The following is an 18,793-nucleotide window of genomic DNA, read 5'->3' as shown; positions in this document are numbered from 1 at the left end:
TGCCTGTTCATCTTAGCCGATATGATGCCTGACAGGAGCTTCCATGTAGTACTGAGGCAGGTTATTGGTCGGTAGTTGGAGGGGACCGGTCCCTTCTTGTGGTCCTTGGGGATCAGGACCGTCCGACCTTCGGTTAGCCATTCCGGGTGTCTCTCGTTAACTAGCAGCTGGTTCATTTGTGCTGCCAGGCGCTCGTGGAGTGCAGTCAGCTTCTTTAGCCAGTAGGCGTGAACCATGTCGGGCCCTGGTGCTGTCCAACTCTTCATACTGGAGACCCTTTCTTGGATATCTGCCACTGGGATGGTTACTGGACCCTGTTCAGGGAGGTCGCTGTGGTCTGCCCTCAGATCCACTAGCCACTGAGCATTGCCGTTATGGGTTGCGTCCTTCTCCCATATGCTCTTCCAGTATTGCTCCGTCTCCAGCCTTGGTGGTGCTGTTCTCTTATTGTTCCCTTGCCACTGAGAGTACACCTTTGCTGGTTCTGTGGAGAACAGCTGGTTTATTCTCCTGCCTTCTATCTCTCTGGTGTACCTCCTCAAGCGGCTGGCCAAGGCTGTGAGTCTTTGCTTGGCAGTTTCCAAGGCCTCAGGTATGGACAGCTTGCTGTATTTCTTATGCACCTTCTTTGTCGCACCTTTCTGCAACTCCGTTAGTTGGCTAACCTCCCTCCGTGCTACTTTGATCTTGTCCTCTAGCCTCCTTCTCCATGGAGGGTACTGCCCCTTGTGGCTGTTCAACTTGTAGCCAAGCATCTCACTGATCACTGCTGCCGTATTGTAGATCAGCTTGTTAGTGTCGGTAATCGTGGTTGTAGGTATTGTCCGTAGTGCTGCATTAACATCATCTAGCAGACCTTCTGTGGGTACTTCACGTAATCTTGGTAACCGGCTACGGGGGATCCAGGTTTCAAGCTTGGCCATGATCCTATTTTTCAGGTCAGTTCCTCTTGCACTCAACGGTCCTTCATGTACCCAATCTCGGGTGGGGGTGATGATATCTCCCCCCTGACCTGGCGTCCTGACTCCTCCTTGCCGTAGCATTTGTGTTGTACCTCGTCAATCTCTAGCTGTGAGAGCAGTCCCTTCTTTCGAATGTTGGAACACTGAGCTACTAGTTGTTTCGCCGTCATTGTGGATGTTGGGTATATATATATATATATATATATATATATATATACCAGCTACTGGTAGACAGAACAATCAGCCGAGACTGCAAGACCAGACTGACCAACCTGTGCACTGCCTGGATTGATTACAAGAAGGCCTATGACTCAATGCCCCACAGCTGGATACTGGAATGCCTAGAATTGTACAAGATCAATGGGACCCTAAGAGCCTTCATCAGGAACTCAATGGGGATGTGGCGTACAACACTAGAGGCCAACTCCAAGCCCATAGCACAAGTCACCATCAAGTGCGGGATCTACCAAGGAGATGCTCTGTCCCCACTGCTGTTCTGCATAGGCCTGAACCCCCTCAGTGAGATCATTAACAAGGCTGGCTACGGATATCGACTACGGAACGGAGCAGTTGTCAGCCACCTCCTGTACATGGATGACATCAAGCTGTATGCCAAGAGTGAACGAGACATCGATTCACTGATCCACACTACCAGGCTATACAGCAATGACATTGGAATGTCGTTCGGACTGGAGAAGTGTAGTCGGATGGTATCAAAGAGAGGGAAGGTAGTCAGAACTGAGGGGATTGAACTACCAGAAGGCAACATTGCAGACATAGAGGACAGTTACAAGTACTTGGGGATCCCGCAGGCGAATGGGAACCATGAAGAGGCCGCTAGAAAAGCTGCAACCGCCAAGTACCTGCAGAGGGTCAGGCAAGTCCTGAGGAGTCAGCTGAATGGTAAGAACAAGATCCGGGCCATCAGCACGTACGCCCTGCCCGTGATCAGGTACCCTGCTGGGGTAATAGGCTGGCCAAAGGAGGAGATAGAAGCCACTGACATAAAGACAAGAAAGCTCCTTACCATGCATGGAGGGTTTCACCCCAAGTCCAGCACCCTGAGGCTGTACGCTAAGCGGAAGGAAGGGGGCCGGGGACTGGTGAGTGTCAGCACCACAGTCCAGGATGAGACAAGGAACATCCAAGAATACATTGGGAAGATGGCCCCAACTGACCGAGTGCTCAGTGAATACCTCAGGCAGCAGAAACCCAAGAAAGAGGAGGGAGACGAGGAACCATCATGGAAGGACAGGCCCCTGCACGGTATGTACCACCGGCAGATAGAGGAGGTGGCTGATATCCAGAAATCCTACCAGTGGCTGGACAAAGCTGGACTGAAAGACAGCACAGAGGCACTAATCATGGCAGCACAAGAACAAGCTCTGAGCACAAGATCCATAGAGGCTGGGGTCTATCACACCAGGCAAGACCCCAGGTGCAGGCTGTGTAAAGATGCCCCAGAGACAATCCAGCACATAACAGCAGGGTGCAAGATGCTAGCAGGCAAGGCATACATGGAACGCCATAACCAAGTGGCCGTCATAGTGTACAGGAACATCTGTGCCGAGTACAACCTGGAAGTCCCGAGGTCAAAATGGGAGATGCCCCCAAGGGTGGTGGAGAATGACCGAGCTAAGATCCTGTGGGACTTCCAGATACAGACGGACAAAATGGTGGTGGCTAACCAACCGGACATAGTGGTGGTAGACAAACAGAAGAAGACGGTCGTAGTGATCGATGTAGCGGTTCCGAATGACAGCAATATCAGGAAGAAGGAACACGAGAAGCTGGAGAAATACCAAGGGCTCAGAGAAGAGCTCGAGAGGATGTGGAGGGTGAAGGTGACGGTGGTCCCCGTGGTAATCGGAGCACTAGGTGCGGTGACTCCCAAGCTAGGCGAGTGGCTCCAGCAGATCCCGGGAATAACATCGGAGATCTATGTCCAGAAGAGCGCAGTCCTGGGAACAGCTAAGATACTGCGCAGGACCCTCAAGCTCCCAGGCCTCTGGTAGAGGACCCGAGCTTGAAGGATAAACCGCCCGCAGGGGCGTGCTGGGTGTTATACATATATATATATATATATATATATATATATATATATATATATATATATATATATATATATATATATACACACATTTTTTAGCCAGTGACCCTCCTGAGAGCTGCAGTTTGAAGCATTTAATGTTTATACAAGAGGCCAGTTTTTAGAGGCGCTCCTGTTGTCTTTAAGCCCAATGATTTATGCTGCCCAGACAAGAGAATGCAGCACTGGAATGATTTTCTGTCTGCAGGACCAGCCACAAACTATGAACATGTCACTTGTCCATCCTGGCTTTCCTTTTTGTTTCCTCTCCATCTTTTCCATGATGACTAAGCTAGGCGTCTTTCAAACTCAGACACTCTCTTTCCGGCTTTTGTATTTGTTGTGCGCTCATTGTAAAATTTGACGTCAATTACAGAGATCAAGGCAAATCTTTCTGACCTTGCAACATGAGCAAACGTTAAAATGCAAAGCTCGCCTAAGCTAAAGTTTTCAGTTTTGCACAGTTTCTCTGTACGTAGGCTCTGTAGGCTTTCTGTAGGCTTTCTGTAGGCTTCTTTTTCATTTCGTTCCTGTTCATGAGCCTGTGGTGTTAAGTTGGCACAATGCCACAGAGGGCAGCCAAGGTGTGAAACGTTCATCCTGCCTAGCTTGAACCCATTATTCTGTCTTGTGCTGATTGTCTAACTTTTTGTCCTAAACCTATTTAAACCCTCTTTAGTTTTACCAAAAACATTTGGTGAGAATTAAGTGTGATTTAAAGGATAAGACTGGCAGCACTGTACAGTTTTCATATTGTCAGCAAATCCAAGAAAAAGCTAAAACAAACAATTCCCTACATCTCTTAATACTTCTCACCTGCCTACTAATGGTTCTTATAAAAGATGGGAGCCATTTTTCATTTTTCTGCAAGTGCATAATCTTTTAATGCTCAGTAATTGTTCTAAAACAGCAGGGCGCTGTGTTTTCAGCAAATAAGAAGAATAAGGAGAAACTCTTTTTAAGGGGGTGTAGGTTAGTTTTGGCAGTGGACATTAACATTTCTTTGTAACAGCAAAGGGACTGGAATTTATACAGGGCTAATCTATCGCTACACCTCTTTCCTTAACCAATATTCAATCAGGTTACACAGAGCTCTTTACTATAAACTTGGATCGGTCAGAGAGAAACTGTTCACAGCTACAGATAACTTATTGATTGACCATAACACACACAGCAGATGTTCAAAGGGTAGTTTTATTGCTGGCTTTGGACTTGTAATGGGTTTTGATGCTGATGTGAAAACTAAAAGGATGCTACCCTGCAATTTTGGTTAGCCAGTGATATTGGGCCAGAGTTATCTAATAAACACTTTTGCCAAGTGGTTGTAAAAAAAAACAAATAAATTGATAAACAAACCTATTAAAAAGTGTATCAGTGCTAGGAAAAGACCCAAAACATTCACTTTGCAGCCCAGATGAATTCAGGTTTTATCTGGGCTGCTTCTGGGACTTGCATGCCAGTTACTGGCAAGTGCTTTGTGGGCCAGATGTGGCCCAGAAGTCATGAGCTTGGCTTAACCTGGGTAACAGGTTAGATGTGGCCGTACTGCTATAACACACCTGAGATTTTCCCATGTAAGATGGACTTGCGGCTGAGCTGAGGCAGAAATACCCTGAGGAAACCAGTCAAGTCCGGTTGTGGACCAAAAAAAAAAACAACTACAAATATGGACTACACTTTGTCCAAACACAAAGTGGAGGTGATCTGAATTGGGCCCAAGTGCCTGTAAGTGACATTGCAATAGTCTTCCTTTGATTTCAGTGGTGTGGTGTGGATGTCTGGATGGGATCTCAAAGCTTAACCAGTGCACACACCCTTGGCACAGATGTCCTTGGTTAGCCTGTGGCCTGACTAACATGTTATTGCTGTGTACATTTATCATACACACACAGTGTAGCTGTGGAACAGTCCAAGACTGACCCACAAAAACAGATTCTTGAAGAGGCCAGGGAGAGGGCGAGAGAGAATCATTTAGCACAAGAGAATGATCGTGTGCACACACTTCTATTTCACAACTTCCAGAAAAACAAACTACTGGAGATGACGAATGTCATCAACTTTAACGTTTCAGTAAACACCGTGATGTCTATGAAGCCTTCGGGTAGTATAATACGTGACATCATCACAACTGTGGCTATTTCTGTACTCCTTTGTTACTTCAGCTTTTGTTTCCTCACATTACAATCCCTTCTTTTTCCTGCTGCCTCTCTGTGGAGTCGGTTGATCATGCCTTTCTGAATTTGCTGACTTCTTGGGATCCATTCTTTTTAAATATGGTTCTGTTATTATTTCTGGTGATTTTAACATTCATGTCTGTTGTATGGATGACCAATTGGCTAACGATTTTCTAGCACTAACTGCTTCTTTTAATCTTACCCAGTGGGTGAATGAGCCTACCCATGTTAAGGGCCACACCCTTGATTTGGTTTTTTCATACGATGTGGATATATGTATTAAGGAAATTAGAAACACTGGACTTTCCGACTATTCTCCGGTTATTTTCGATCTTGACCTTGGCAACACCGGATCACGCTTTGAGGCTACGCGTACTGTGAATGCTGATACTCTGTTGAAATTTTCTAATTCTTTTGTGAACTTTTCATTTACTACGTCAGATTGTCTTACCCCACATACGCTTGAGAATTTCGCCAATACTCTATTAACTACATGTTCCTCTATCCTTGACATTGTAGCACCGATCAAAATGAAACGCCCCAGAACCTACTCACAATGTTGGTTAAATGATTCTGTTCGCGCCTTACGACGTATGTGTCGACGGGATGAGAGGAGGTGGAGGAAAGATAATCTCCAGTCATCATATGACATTTTATGCATTAGCCGCTCGAAGTTTCAATCAGCTGCCAGAGCGGCTAAAGCAGCTTTCCTATCTAAAATTATCACCACCAATGGAAACAACCCTCGAATTTTATTCAAAATTTTCAACTCTGTGGTCAACCCCTGCCCCTCTATGCCTCTGCCGTGCTCCCCGGGCCTTTGTGAAAAATTTTCAAGTTATTTTTTGGATAAAGTCGCATCTCTTAAATCTACCCTTCCTTTGGTGACCGACCGTATACCCACCCCTGATTGTTCTACTACTTTTTGTCAATTTGAACCTGTTTCTCTCTCTACTCTGAAGCATCTAATTGAGAAACTGAACAATACTAATCTTGTACATGATGCTCTTCCATCCCGTATAGTCAAGGATTGTTTTAGTGCAATTGGACCTTGTCTATTGTCCATATTGAACTCCTCCTTGCTGTCCGGCTATGTACCATCAGCTCTTAAACATGCTATAATCCAACCTGTTCTTAAAAAAAGTAATCTCGATCAAAATGATTATGCCAATTATAGGCCGATTTCCAAACTTCCCTTCGTGGCTAAAATTCTTGAGAAGGTGGTTCTGCTTCAACTTCAGATCTACCTAGATGAGAATAACATTAATGATAAATATCAATCGGCCTTTAAACAACACCACAGCACTGAATCAGCACTGCTCCGAGTTTTTAATGACCTTTTACTAATGGCTGACAATGGACGCCCCTCTGTCCTAGTGCTATTGGATCTTTCATCGGCATTTGACATGGTTGACCATAACATACTATTGGCGAGACTAGAGTACACTGTAGGCATCAAGGGTGCTGCCTTGGATTGGTTTAAATCTTACCTCTCCGATCGGCTCTCTTCGGTTCACTTGGCCACCTCCTCCTCCTCCGCTGTACCTGTTTGCTGTGGTGTCCCCCAGGGATCTGTGTTAGGCCCTACCCTGTTCTCACTGTATATGCTTCCTTTAAGTGTCATTTTTGAGAAATACCACATTGCCTTTCACTATTATGCCGATGACATCCAGATCTATTTTGAGCTGAATGATGATCTAGCTATGTCCGTGAGTAACTTTCGAGAGTGCATGTGTGAGGTCAAGCAATGGCTTCTGGCAAATTTTCTTATCCTTAACGATAAGAAAACTGAAATTATGATCTTTGGCAGTGACGCTCTTCGTGCCAAACTTCATGATGCTTTTGGTTTTCTCACTAGTTCTTTCCCTGACACTGTTAGGAATTTGGGTGTGCTACTCGACAGCTCATTTAAACTTGATAAACAAGTATCTGCTGTCGTCAGATCTAGTTTCTACCAACTTCGCCTTATTTCCAAGGCCAAACACTACATCCCGCACAATGACCTGGAAAAGCTTATCCATGCCTTTGTAACGTCAAGACTAGATTACTGTAATTCACTTTATTATGGTCTCCACTCTACCCTTTTACATAGATTACAGACAGTCCAGAATGCCGCTGCACGCATTCTAACTAAAACTAAGAAGTTTGCTCACATCACTCCCGTCCTTGCTGATTTGCACTGGTTGCCTGTGAAATTTCGTATTCAATTTAAAATTCTGTTGTTTACTTTTAAAATTACTAATAACACAGGGCCAAGTTATCTTAAGGAACTCTTAAATTCATATCTTCCTACGAGGGCCTTAAGATCTTCCTCACAGTCATTGTTGGTTCAGCCCAGATCTCGCTTGAAGTCTAGAGGTGATCGAGCGTTTGCTCTAGCTGCACCTGAGCTGTGGAACAATCTCCCGATTGGCATCCGGGCGTCTGATTCTATTCAATCTTTTAAATCACGGCTTAAAACATATTTGTTTGAACTTGCTTTTTCTACTAGTTAAATTCTCGCCTCGCTTCTAGTGAGTTATTCTATTAATGTGTCTGGTTGTTTTGCGTTGTCCTGCGCTGTCAATGTTTTCTATCACTGTGTTTGATGGTACAGCTTTACTCTGCTATAGCTGTGTGCTATAGTTTATTCTTATTAGTGGTCTTTACCTGTGAACATAATCTCACACTTATATGACTCTGACGTTATAGTGCTAATTATTTTTATTATTTTATTGTTGCGTTGTCTATGTTCTCTATCACTGTGTATGATGGTACAGTTCTACTTTGCTATAGCTGTGTGCTATAGATTATTCCTATTAGTGGTTTTTACCTGTGAACATAATCCCACACTTATATGACTCCGATGTTTAAGTGTAAATCATTTTATTGTTTTATTGTTTTATGTAAAGCACTTTGGCATGCCCCTGGCTTTTAATGTGCTCTATAAATAAAGATTGTTGTTGTTGTTGTTTCTCGACTCTTCTTGAAGATAGTAGCGAGCTCAGTCATCCTATCACTCTGTCTGTCCCCTCCTTAACAAACCTCCATCCAGAAATCTGTCATTTATCTTAATCACTGATCCAGACTGAGAGTGATTCCCGCCAAGTACACTTACAAGTGCCAAGTATTCTGCAGTGGATGGCGGCCATGTTTTTGCCAGAAAGCCCGGGCTTTCGGCTTCTTTTAGTACCATATTTTCTGTAATCAGATGATTATTTTTGTGGTGGGGGTGTGGGGGCTTTTAAATTAGCCGTAAATAATGGCTCACTCTGAAAACTACTGTGTCCTTCCCCATATTTTCCAGATGCAAAACTAGCCGGACCTCACTTGATTAGAAGGAGTTAATTTCACGGCATGTAAAACCAGGAGGGGGCTTGTTGTAAACACTGTCTACAGCCTGAGCTCATGTCTGAAACATTGCCTTGAAAGACATACATAAAGAGGAGGGGATAGAGTAAGAAAGGGTTGGGGTCAACTGGAAGGGGGACTAATGCACAAGGCTTGGGGGAGGGATGGATCAATCGTAGGGTACAGGAAGGGAGGAAAAGAAGGACACCTGGTAGGTTTCTCAGCCAAAGTACCTCCAACTAAAAAAAAAATGGCTCACTAGTAGTTTTAGTGTGAAGAGAGAGGCAAGGGAGACAATGAAAGAAAGAAGAAAACAAAATGAGAGGAATGGGGGGTGGGAGGAGGGGGTGTAAAAGAGTCATTACAAAATTGGGAGGAGCGAAGGGGCTTTTGGAGGAGCATCAAGAATTTGCCTTTTAAGGGGCACTGTCTCACTCTTCCAAGCCTTGCGCAGCAGCCAAAAAGGGAGAAGAAATAAACAACAGCAAAGAGACTGCGAGGAAAAAAGAAACACGAGGAATCCTAAGATCTTTCACACACCAGCCACATTAAAAAGGCACAGGAGCACATTGTGCTTGGAGTTTTCTTCTTTATCCATAACTTATGCAGTAAATGGGGAGAGTGCAACACATGACTGTTTTTGTTACTACAGTTATAAGATGTTCGTTAAACTCATCACCTACAGGGAATCATTAAGTCACTGTTTTCAGGAAAGGACGCCACACGGATACACTGAATGCATGTGTGTGTGTGTGTGTGTGTGTGTGCGTGTGTGCGTGCGTGCGTGTGTGTGTGTGTGTGTGTGTGTATACGTGCAAAAGAAGATTGTGAGCCGCAGCTTTCTTGGGAGACTACAGGACACAAAAGCCAAGATAAATATAATTTAGTAAAAAGCACATCCACCTGCTTTTGTGAGAGGCAGTTTTAAGTTTAGACAATCTGATTGGCTAAATACTATAAAGTTCAAACCTTCTGGCCAGGTCACATTTTTCACACTTTGAAGGCGTGTTGGAGAGTGCAAACGTGCTTGTAAAGTTATAATTAAGGCTCAGGGTAGGGTAAAGGTAAGGCCTTAGCCGTGAGAATATACTCATGTCAATAAATGTTCTCACAAAAGTAGAAAACGTGTGTGTGTGTATTGGTCCCCTTCCCCCTATACAGAGGGGAGCAGGTAGTCACTGTAGGGGGAAACCACAGACAGCAACGATCTCAGTGATGTCAAGCTCAGCATGGTTGTTAAGGTAGGTGAAGAAAAACAGGCAAAGATGCAAAGATTTTTCTAGTAATATGAGTAAGATGATGGCATAATATATCTGACATCCCTTCATTTAGTTGGTTTGTATTATGTGGGAAAAGCAATGTTGCCTCACAGTTTCAACAGACAGGGTCCTGCATCATAAACAAGGAAAGGCTCAGTCTAACAAAAGCTAAGAGCACTCTGAATCACTACATTGCACAGCAGCATCCTGACAGCTGCCCTCACTGTTGAGAGGGTTTTTCTTACTTGTTTTCTGGACAATACCAACAATGTGCTGCACGGGCTAAGGAGAGTCTGTCTGTATCTGGGAGCAGGAAACAGAGGGGAGCTAAGAAGGAGAGATGGGTGGGGGTAAGAACAGAGAGGTAATTGTATATGTAAGAGTGAGGCAACACTGGCAGAAGAGGTAGAAGAAGGAGGAATGGGAGTAAGAAGGAAGGGAGAGACGTGTTCTTGGGATGGGAGGACTGCAAAACAACAAGAGGGAAAAAACAAGAGGAAAGAAGAGGCATAAGGAAAAAACAGAGGAGCTTCACAAGATGGGAAGATGAAACATTGAGTCTTCATATCTGAACAGTGATCAAGAGTGAGAGCACAGAGCAGAGGGATGTGAAGAGTGTGATTGAGTGGCACAAAGAAATAGGGTGAAAAATTGGAGGCCTAGGTGTGCTCAAGAAAGTTGAGTGGTTGCAACTGCGTGTGGGAAACAAAGAGGAGCAGTGAGAGGGGGCGGAGGCAGGAAAAATGGGGAGTCCACAAGCAGCAGGACAGAGTTGGAGAGAGAGGTGTTTTTAAAGTGAGCAGAGAGGGGCAGAGTGTATCCTTCCCTCTGTCCCCGGAGCAGGGCTGATCAAGAGCCAGGAAAAGGGGAAGGGCCTCCGTCTCCTCCTCTCCAGCTGACAAAAACAGCTGCCCAGGAACCCAGGGAGCCTGGAGCCTGTTTAGAGGACGAGGGGACGAGGACACGGAGAGAAAGTGGAGGAGGTGGAGGAAGGACAGAAGGAAGAGAGAGTGAGAGGAGGTGAAAAACAACCCCAAGTCCAGGACCCTGTCCACCTATATGGGTTGCGTCCTGAGTTCAGACTGGTGCGGGGAGGAAGAGGTGCAACCGGTGCCAGTGGTCAGAAACTCATCTCTGAAAAGGAGCCTGGAGAGGAGTGAGAGTGGCAGGATGAGACTTACAAAGGTCAGTGTGGTGATGTTCATGAAACTGTACATAAATCTCTGTGAGCATGCCCTTCCTAGATCATATACAAGACGTCAGGTGTCACAATGCAGAGATTTCTGACTACGGTAGCTTGGTTCTAGTCTGTTTCTTATTCCCACCATGGTCTAGACTAAAATGTCTTATTACTTCAATATTTATTTGATACAAATATCCATGGCCATCTGAGGATGAATCTTAACGTCCATTACATTTCTAACTTAAAATTAGGTTAGGTTTCTACTTATCCACTAAAGTATCCCAACAAATGTTGCTAAATCACGGTTTCCATTTTGACCCAGACTAAAATATATCAAATGTTAAATATTTATCTTATTCTTTTAAGGATGAATCCTAACATCCCTGAAAAACGACAGGCCCTTTCTTCTGTCACTAATATTAGGATCATACTAAACAGGTTCTGTAATCATTTTGATTAGCCCCTTACTTTTCAATAGGAGGGCATTCATGAGCAAAAACCTGCCTACTGTAGCTAATAATATAGCAGCCTACCTCAGCTATATGCTGAACTTGTGCTAATGAGAAAATATTAAACTGCCTATAGTGACAGGTTCACATTACACCTGCTAAACATCAGCATACTGTCATTTCACCATGCACCAGTTAGCATGTAGCTTTAGTGCAGACACATAGAACCATGGCCTCTTTACCTTTTTTACACACACATAACATGTTTTTCTGATCACAGAAACAACAAAACAGCATAAAATCATCATTATTATTATTAGTATGCCGATTTAATAATTTTAGCATCCTACTGCAGTTCCCTCTCAGAACAGCACAAGGGCTCTTCACTTGTTATACTTTTAAAACCCACTGGCAAGCAGAGGGGTCAAAGGTCAATGTGAACTGCAACGTTAGTGTTGCACCACAGTGAAATGTTTGTTGATTGAGTCACAGACACGTGCTGATCCAAAGATAGGAAAAGTGGCTGTTTATATTGGTTCCCTACAAGGAGGCTCTGTATGTGTGTGTGTGTGTGTGTGTGTGTGTGTGACTTGTCTTAAAAGATGATGAGGATGACACTGGCATCTTCAAGCTGTGCAGCTACAATAGCACTTTTGTGATAGCCTCCACTGCTTGGGAGTTACCATCATGTAAACAGAGGCAGGCTAGCTGGCTGTAGGGGGGGGATCTTAAAGGGCCACAGAGAAGCTTGATCTCTGATCACTAGTTCATATCATGCTGGGGCTCGTGCAGATTCAAACACTTGTTTACAGTGCCCAAGTCTGCTGGGTTGCATGCATCCATCCCCTTTTGTTTTGCATCTGTGCATGTGTGTACAAGCTTTTGGTCCCAGTGGCTCCATATCACATGCTGAGCAGCGTGGGAATGTGGAGCCCTCTGGATTACGTCATCCTGCTGTGACTGACCCCACTGCATGGGTGTGGGAACAAGCTAGATCCCAATTATCCAAGGAGTAGGAGGATGTAGTTGCCTTATCTATTTTTATGGTCTATTTTTTTTTTATATATAAACTTGTTTTTCACTTCTTGGGGACTTTCAGATTTGAACTAGCATCCATGTGACGGGTACTGCAGTCCAGATGCAACTATGTGTGAGAGCCTGACGAATATAAATGAGGTTTTAATGCCTTTATACTCTGGCAAGAATCACGCATATACATTCCTAAGCAAACCCATGCCAAGTACTTACTGGAAACACTTAGCAACAAAAAATATTATGGTCCACATGTAGTTCTCAGATTCTCATTCACTTGTGCTCAGAATGCTCCAAAAATACTCGACAGAGCCAAATTGACCTCCTCGTCCAGCGATTATTGGACAGTTGCAGATCTTGAGAGTAGCTCAGCGTCAATAAACAACATTCTAAAGATGATTTGTTGAACTAAACAACTCCTGGCAGCGAGAGTCAGCAGTACATGTGGTTCTCTTTAGAAAAAAAGCAAAGCAGCAAGCACTGTTGTTGTGTGATGATCCTGAGCAGCATGATTTCCATATAATAAAATTACCTTTCTGAGTTGTCTCATAGTGTGTTGTGATTGCATGCTAGAGCATACTGGTGCTGAAAGTTAAATGTCTTATTATCTTGGCAGGTGTCTTGATAAAGATGTGTTTAATTTACCCACAGGCACAGCCAAGGGACAGAGTCTGAGAGTCATTAATGAAATCAGTTGGGAGTTAAATCTAATATGACATGTACTCTGTGTCAGCTTCCTTTGACAAAGAAGGGGAAAAGCAGGGTTTCTTTGAGCCACGTTAGCAGCATGACTACAAACCAACAGTCTGTCAGCTACTTTGGTCCACAGTGAAATATTTCAGTTTGGTGTTGAACAGTGCATTTAGATGACATATCATGTTACTTCCTCTTGCAATACAATAGCTAATGCACAGGCATCGTTATCACATATATTTTACATATACTGGCAATTTAGTAGTATTTTTTAATTCTTCAGTTAATGTGATACAACATAAAGTTGCTTTATTGTGAAACCTCTTTTATTGAGGACAATATCATCAGTATTGTTTCTTTAGTTAGTCTATGATTCCTACCCTTCATTTCAGTACCTTTTGCAGGGATTCAAGGGAATTCTGTTGTCAATGTTCATGGTTCCTGGAGAGTGATTCCTAATGACTTGGTGGTCCTCTGACTTTTCCCCTAGCTACACCAGCAGGCCAAGTTTCCCACTGATGTAGCCAAATATCATTTTAGGTTCTGAGTGAAACCAAGCAGACACAAATACTCAGGAAGTAACTGTAATGACAGTGACGTATCCGTGTTCACAGGGTCCTGTCTTCCCCGGTGCAGTATTTACCTTCCTAAACACAACAATTTCATATTAGGTCAAAACAAAGCTGAGGAACATGTTGTTCAGGTTCCACTTATATGACATAAATGACACAACCTTCAGAATGTAGGAATGATTTTTCATATAATTCGGTGTTATTTACAGTTAGGTCCATAAATATTTGGACAGACACTTTTTTTTTTCAAATTGCTGTTCTGTACATTACCACAATCAATGTTAATTGAAACAACTCAGATAGAGTTGAGTTGCAGACTTTCAGCTTTAATTCAGTGGGTTGAACAAAACAATTGCATTAACACAATCCTTTCATTTCAGGGGCTCAAAAGTAATTGGACAAATTAAATAACTGAAAATAAAATCTTCATTTCTAACACTTGGTTGAAAACCCTTTATTTGCAATGACAGCCTTATTTCTTGAACTCATGGACATCACCAGATCCCTTGTTTCCTCCTTTTTAACGCTCTGCTGTTTAGTGTTCACCAAGTGAAATGTAGCTCAATTGGGTTAAGATCAGGCGACTGACTTGGCCATTCATGAATATTCCACTGCTCTGCTTTAATGAATTCCTTGGTTGCATTGGCTGTGTGCTTTGGGTCATTGTCTATCTGTATTAGGAAACGCCCCCCAATCAATCTGAGTGTATTAAGCTGGATTTGAGCAGACAGTATCTCTCTGAACACCTCAGAATTCATTTGGCTGCTTCTGGCTGTTGTGAAAGAGTTTCTCTTCAAAATGGAAATGATTCTGCGATCATCCCCACTGTTATCTTCCGTGGGTGTCCAGGTCTTTTTCCATTGCTGAAGTTCACCAGTGCTTTCTCAGGATGTACCAAACTGTATATTTTAACACTCCTGATATTGTAGCAGTTTCTCGAATGGGTTTTTTCTGTTTTTGCAGCTTAAGGATGGTTCGCTTCACCTGCAAGGAGAGCTCCTTTTACCGCATGTTGTATATTCACAGCAATATCTTCCAAATGCAACCACCACACGTAAAATCAACTCCAGGCCTTTTATCTGCTTAATTCATAATGACATAACAAAGGAGCTGCCCACACCTGCCCATGAAATAGCCTTTGAGTCCAATGTCCAATTACCTTTGGTCCCCTTAAAAAGAGGGTGGAACATGTTAAGGAGCTGAAACCCCAAAACCCTTCATCCAATTTAGATGTGGATACCCTCAAATGAAAGCTGAGAGTCTACACATTATGTCCATGTCCAACAGCCAAAAGGTAAATACCCTATAATAACAGAGAGAAAACCTCAATAATCAGACAAAGCCCCCATGACCAAGCACTCAGTGAGATCCATCCATTTTCTCCCGCTTATCCTATTCAGGATTCTGGGAATTCTGAAGCCTATCCCAGCTGCAATAGCACAAAGGTGGGGGCAGCCTGGACAGGTTGCCAGTCTGTCACAAGGCTAACACAGAGAGACAGACAGCAATTCATACCTACAGCTAATTTAGAATCACCATTTAACTTAACCACTAACTGCATGTCTTTGGACTGTGGGAGGAAACCAGAGTACCTAGAGAGAACCCACACAGACATAGGGAGAATATGCAAACTCCACACAAAAAGACCCTGGATTAAAACCCAGGACTTTCTTGTTGTGAGGCAACAGTCCTAACCACCACACCACTGTGCTGGTTCCACAAAGAAGTGGCCTAAAGGCTGAAGTCTGCCTCCATTCTGCAGTTAAATATCCTAAGAACCACGAGTAAGCCAGCAGTCTGAGAGCAAAGGGCTCTGTTGGGGTAATATGGTACTATGAGGTCTTTAAGATTAGGTCTGATCATTCAAGACCTTATATGTGAGGTAAAGGAGTTTAAATTTAATTCTGCATTTATAACGGAGTAAATGATAAGAAGCCATTGTGTCATCTGGCTTCATGGATAGATTAAGCTGAGTATCATCTGCATAGCACTAAAATTTCATGCGATTCCTTCTAATGATAGTTCTTAGGGGAAACATGTTTAATGTATATAGAATTGTTCCTAGCACTAAACCCTGTGGAACTCCACAATTAACCTTGGATTTAACAAATGGAGTCTATTAAATAGATATGATTCAAACCACTGCAGCGCAGTCCACTGTTAGATTATTTACCTGCATATGATCAGTTAGCTATTTTAAAACTAGACTTTCACAATATTTGAAATAAAAGGAAGATTGAAGACTGGCCTGTAGGCTAATTAGCTAAAACAGCTTGGTTGACGGCTTTTTCTCCCCCTGATGGGACAGAGTATGTAATCCATTCTGCTTGTTTGTGTATTTGTTAGCAGTCTGACATCAACAGGTTTCAAGATATATCATGTTCACATTTTATGTGATGGTAGATACCAATAACAGCTTGGGATGATGGGCCAAGGTCGAAGTTATAAGGAAGGAGATTCAGAAGGAGTCGTGCTCTCTGAGTGCTCTTGTTAAGTAATAGTTTCATTACTAGATGTACAATTGTTCTTAAGAACAAGTTTTATTCATCTGTGACTGATTTCCCAGTCAGTCCTATGTTCAGTTCTTGTAGTTTATTTTGTCAGTCCCAGTGTCTTTGTTGGACTCCCTGTTTGAGCTATTGTTTCCTGCGCACATTTTATTGCGATATCTTGGTTTCACCTTTTTTATTAAATAAACCATTTTTTTCATTCAGTTTCTCTGTATGCATTTGGGTCCTCTTTTGGATTCTTGACAGAAGTACTCCATCTGACATGTAACAAAAAGTAGCTTTTTGAAATGGTGCAACTCAACCCACAAGGTCAAATGAAGTGTATCAAATGAAGTTCATATTGTGCAATTACAGAGGGGCAATGGTGCAAATATGAAACTGCCTATTTTGGAAGATTGTAAAAACAATCAGATATAAACCTCGCAGTTGAGAGTGAGTAATTTAATTTGTTTTTTTCAGCCAGACTGGGGGGAGGGGGGTCAACTTCTGAGAAAAAAATGCAATCACACTATTTTTATTCTTGTGTGTGTTGTTGGCTGTTGAAGTACTGTATATATAAACCTGGCATTGCAACAACACTTTTATATGTATTTGTGTAGCTTCCCTATAATTTCTCATGAGCAACAAAGTTTAGATTGGCCATGACCAATACAGAGGCTGTGAGCCACAGGCATTCACTACAAACACACACCCAACAGGGGAAGGAACAATGACTGGTTGGGGTTAAATATAGACACCCCCCAAACCCAGAATAGACTGGAAAAGAATAGAGGAGAAATAGAATTGTCACACTCCTGCCTTTAAGGAAAAAGGTAAGTTCCTGTGTAAAGTCCGGGCTCAGGGGGTGGCTGTCGTAGACTAGATTGCTGTGGCTTGCAAACAATGATCTGTCCCAAACTCTGCGCAGGCTTTGAGGAATGCCTTTTTGTGTGTATGTGTGCGCGCGTGTTTGTGCATAGTGGTCATGCAGATGAAAGCTGATGGAGGGAAAATGGGAAAGACATAAACCATTTCCTCCCTCAGTAAGTCCCCAACAAATCCCAACACCACCCTTTAAAGAAACACCTCCCAGCAAAGTATGCACAAAATATTTTCTTAGCTTCCACACAAAAATGTTGATGCCCGACTCTCGGGTAAGTTCCACAAATGTCTAAGCAGCTCTGGCTGACAGATAGGATTTTATTGAATTCATCAACGCAATAAATGCAAACACGTGCTCTTTCGAGTCTTCGGGATCTCTGTGTCTCGCTCTTTAGCTCCTTCAACAGCTGCACCTTATCAGGCCTTGGCTTAGCACTGTCTTACACAATCCATCGTCTTGCCACACAGCCCCCATTTTCTAGCCTCCTCCTCCCTTCATTTCCTCTTGCCTGGGCTCCCCCGTTTGTCTCGTTTACCTCCGAGTATGATCAAGCCTCTAAAATTCTGTCCTTCTGCAGGTCAAACGAACGCGTGCAGCACCTTGCATTAAAAGCTTGCTGATTTGTTTGAGTGTTTCCCAGAAATGTTAGAATTCACCTCTTCTGTTTCATCCCCCTCTTTTCTCCTCTCCATCTTTTCCCCCAACATGACCCTCCCCCCCCACTTTGCCCGACCCCTCATTCCAATCCCAAGCACCAGTTTCCTGTCTCTCATGATCCCTCGACATTTTGTTAGTCTACCTTTTTTCACCTCACTGCTTTGTTCTTCACTTCTTATTCCATCTCCTCCTCTTTCCCTCCTCACCTCCCTCCAAAGAGAGGGAGCTGAAAATCTATCAAATATTTAAACTTTGCAAGAACCCCCACTAAAAAAAATCAATCCTCACTTTCTATTATGAAATTCTTGGAATATGAGCTAATAGAATTGGCCGCACTACTGCACGTGCTGTTTAGTTGGTGATTGTGTAGGTAGGTGGGTGACTGGAGGGGTTGTAGCACATGTCATGACTCACAGTTGGATTCTGCACTGATTGGTAGGGATATACTGCACAGCCTTAATACCTGAATGTCATTCTAACATATATGGAAGCGACTACAGGACTGAGGCAGCGGGCAGACATGATGCTGTTTGGATTTGCAGTCTCAGGCAGGAGAATATTATGGATTACAGTTTAGGGCAGAGGAATCCACATATAAGAATATATGGGCATGTATGGGGTGTAATCCAGAAAGTTGGTTGTTTTCCTGTTTTAAATAGATTTAGAACCACACAAAACCAGACTTCGGTCTCCTTTTGAGGTTTAATACAAAAAACAAGCCAAAAACAACAAAAAGAAAACACACAAAGAGAAAGAAAGCTTGAATAAGAAGCTCAAATACTGAAACAAAAGACACCCTGCGTTTTCTCAGCTGCAAACACGTTATGTTCATAAAATACCTGGAAAAGAAGCTGGCTCACCTGCTGTATTTCTTTTGTTTGGCCACTAGGTGCCGCTACTAACACACGAGTTACTGTTTAGCAGCTGAGTCGATACTGGTGCGCAGGGAGGTTTAGTGTGGGGCACAGGGGTGCTGACCACAGACACATTTCAAGTCAAGAAAGAAACTTTTAAACAGTAG

The 18,793-nt window shown here is 43.2% G+C and overlaps 1 protein-coding gene across 3 annotated transcripts in view; it reads left to right on the top strand.

Annotated features, from left to right (window-relative positions):
- Positions 1-10,242: 10,242 nt before the first annotated feature.
- Positions 10,243-18,793, top strand: part of tns2a (tensin 2a) — a 63,489-nt gene continuing 54,938 nt past the window's right edge. For all 3 annotated transcript variants that reach the window (XM_085448714.1, XM_085448713.1, XM_085448712.1), the window contains exon 1: positions 10,243-10,999. In XM_085448714.1, coding sequence (XP_085304840.1) covers positions 10,874-10,999 — 126 coding nt within the window. In that variant the 5' untranslated portion in view covers positions 10,243-10,873. The remainder of the gene's footprint in view (positions 11,000-18,793) is intronic.

Source organism: Copadichromis virginalis, linkage group LG23, assembly GCF_057382275.1.
Source record: "Copadichromis virginalis isolate Kocher_CV1m ecotype Utaka linkage group LG23, C_Virginalis_male_GT1.1, whole genome shotgun sequence".
Taxonomy (NCBI): domain Eukaryota; kingdom Metazoa; phylum Chordata; class Actinopteri; order Cichliformes; family Cichlidae; genus Copadichromis; species Copadichromis virginalis.
The sequence above is the reverse complement of the archived record's forward strand: the minus strand, read 5'-3'. Positions and strand labels throughout refer to the sequence as shown.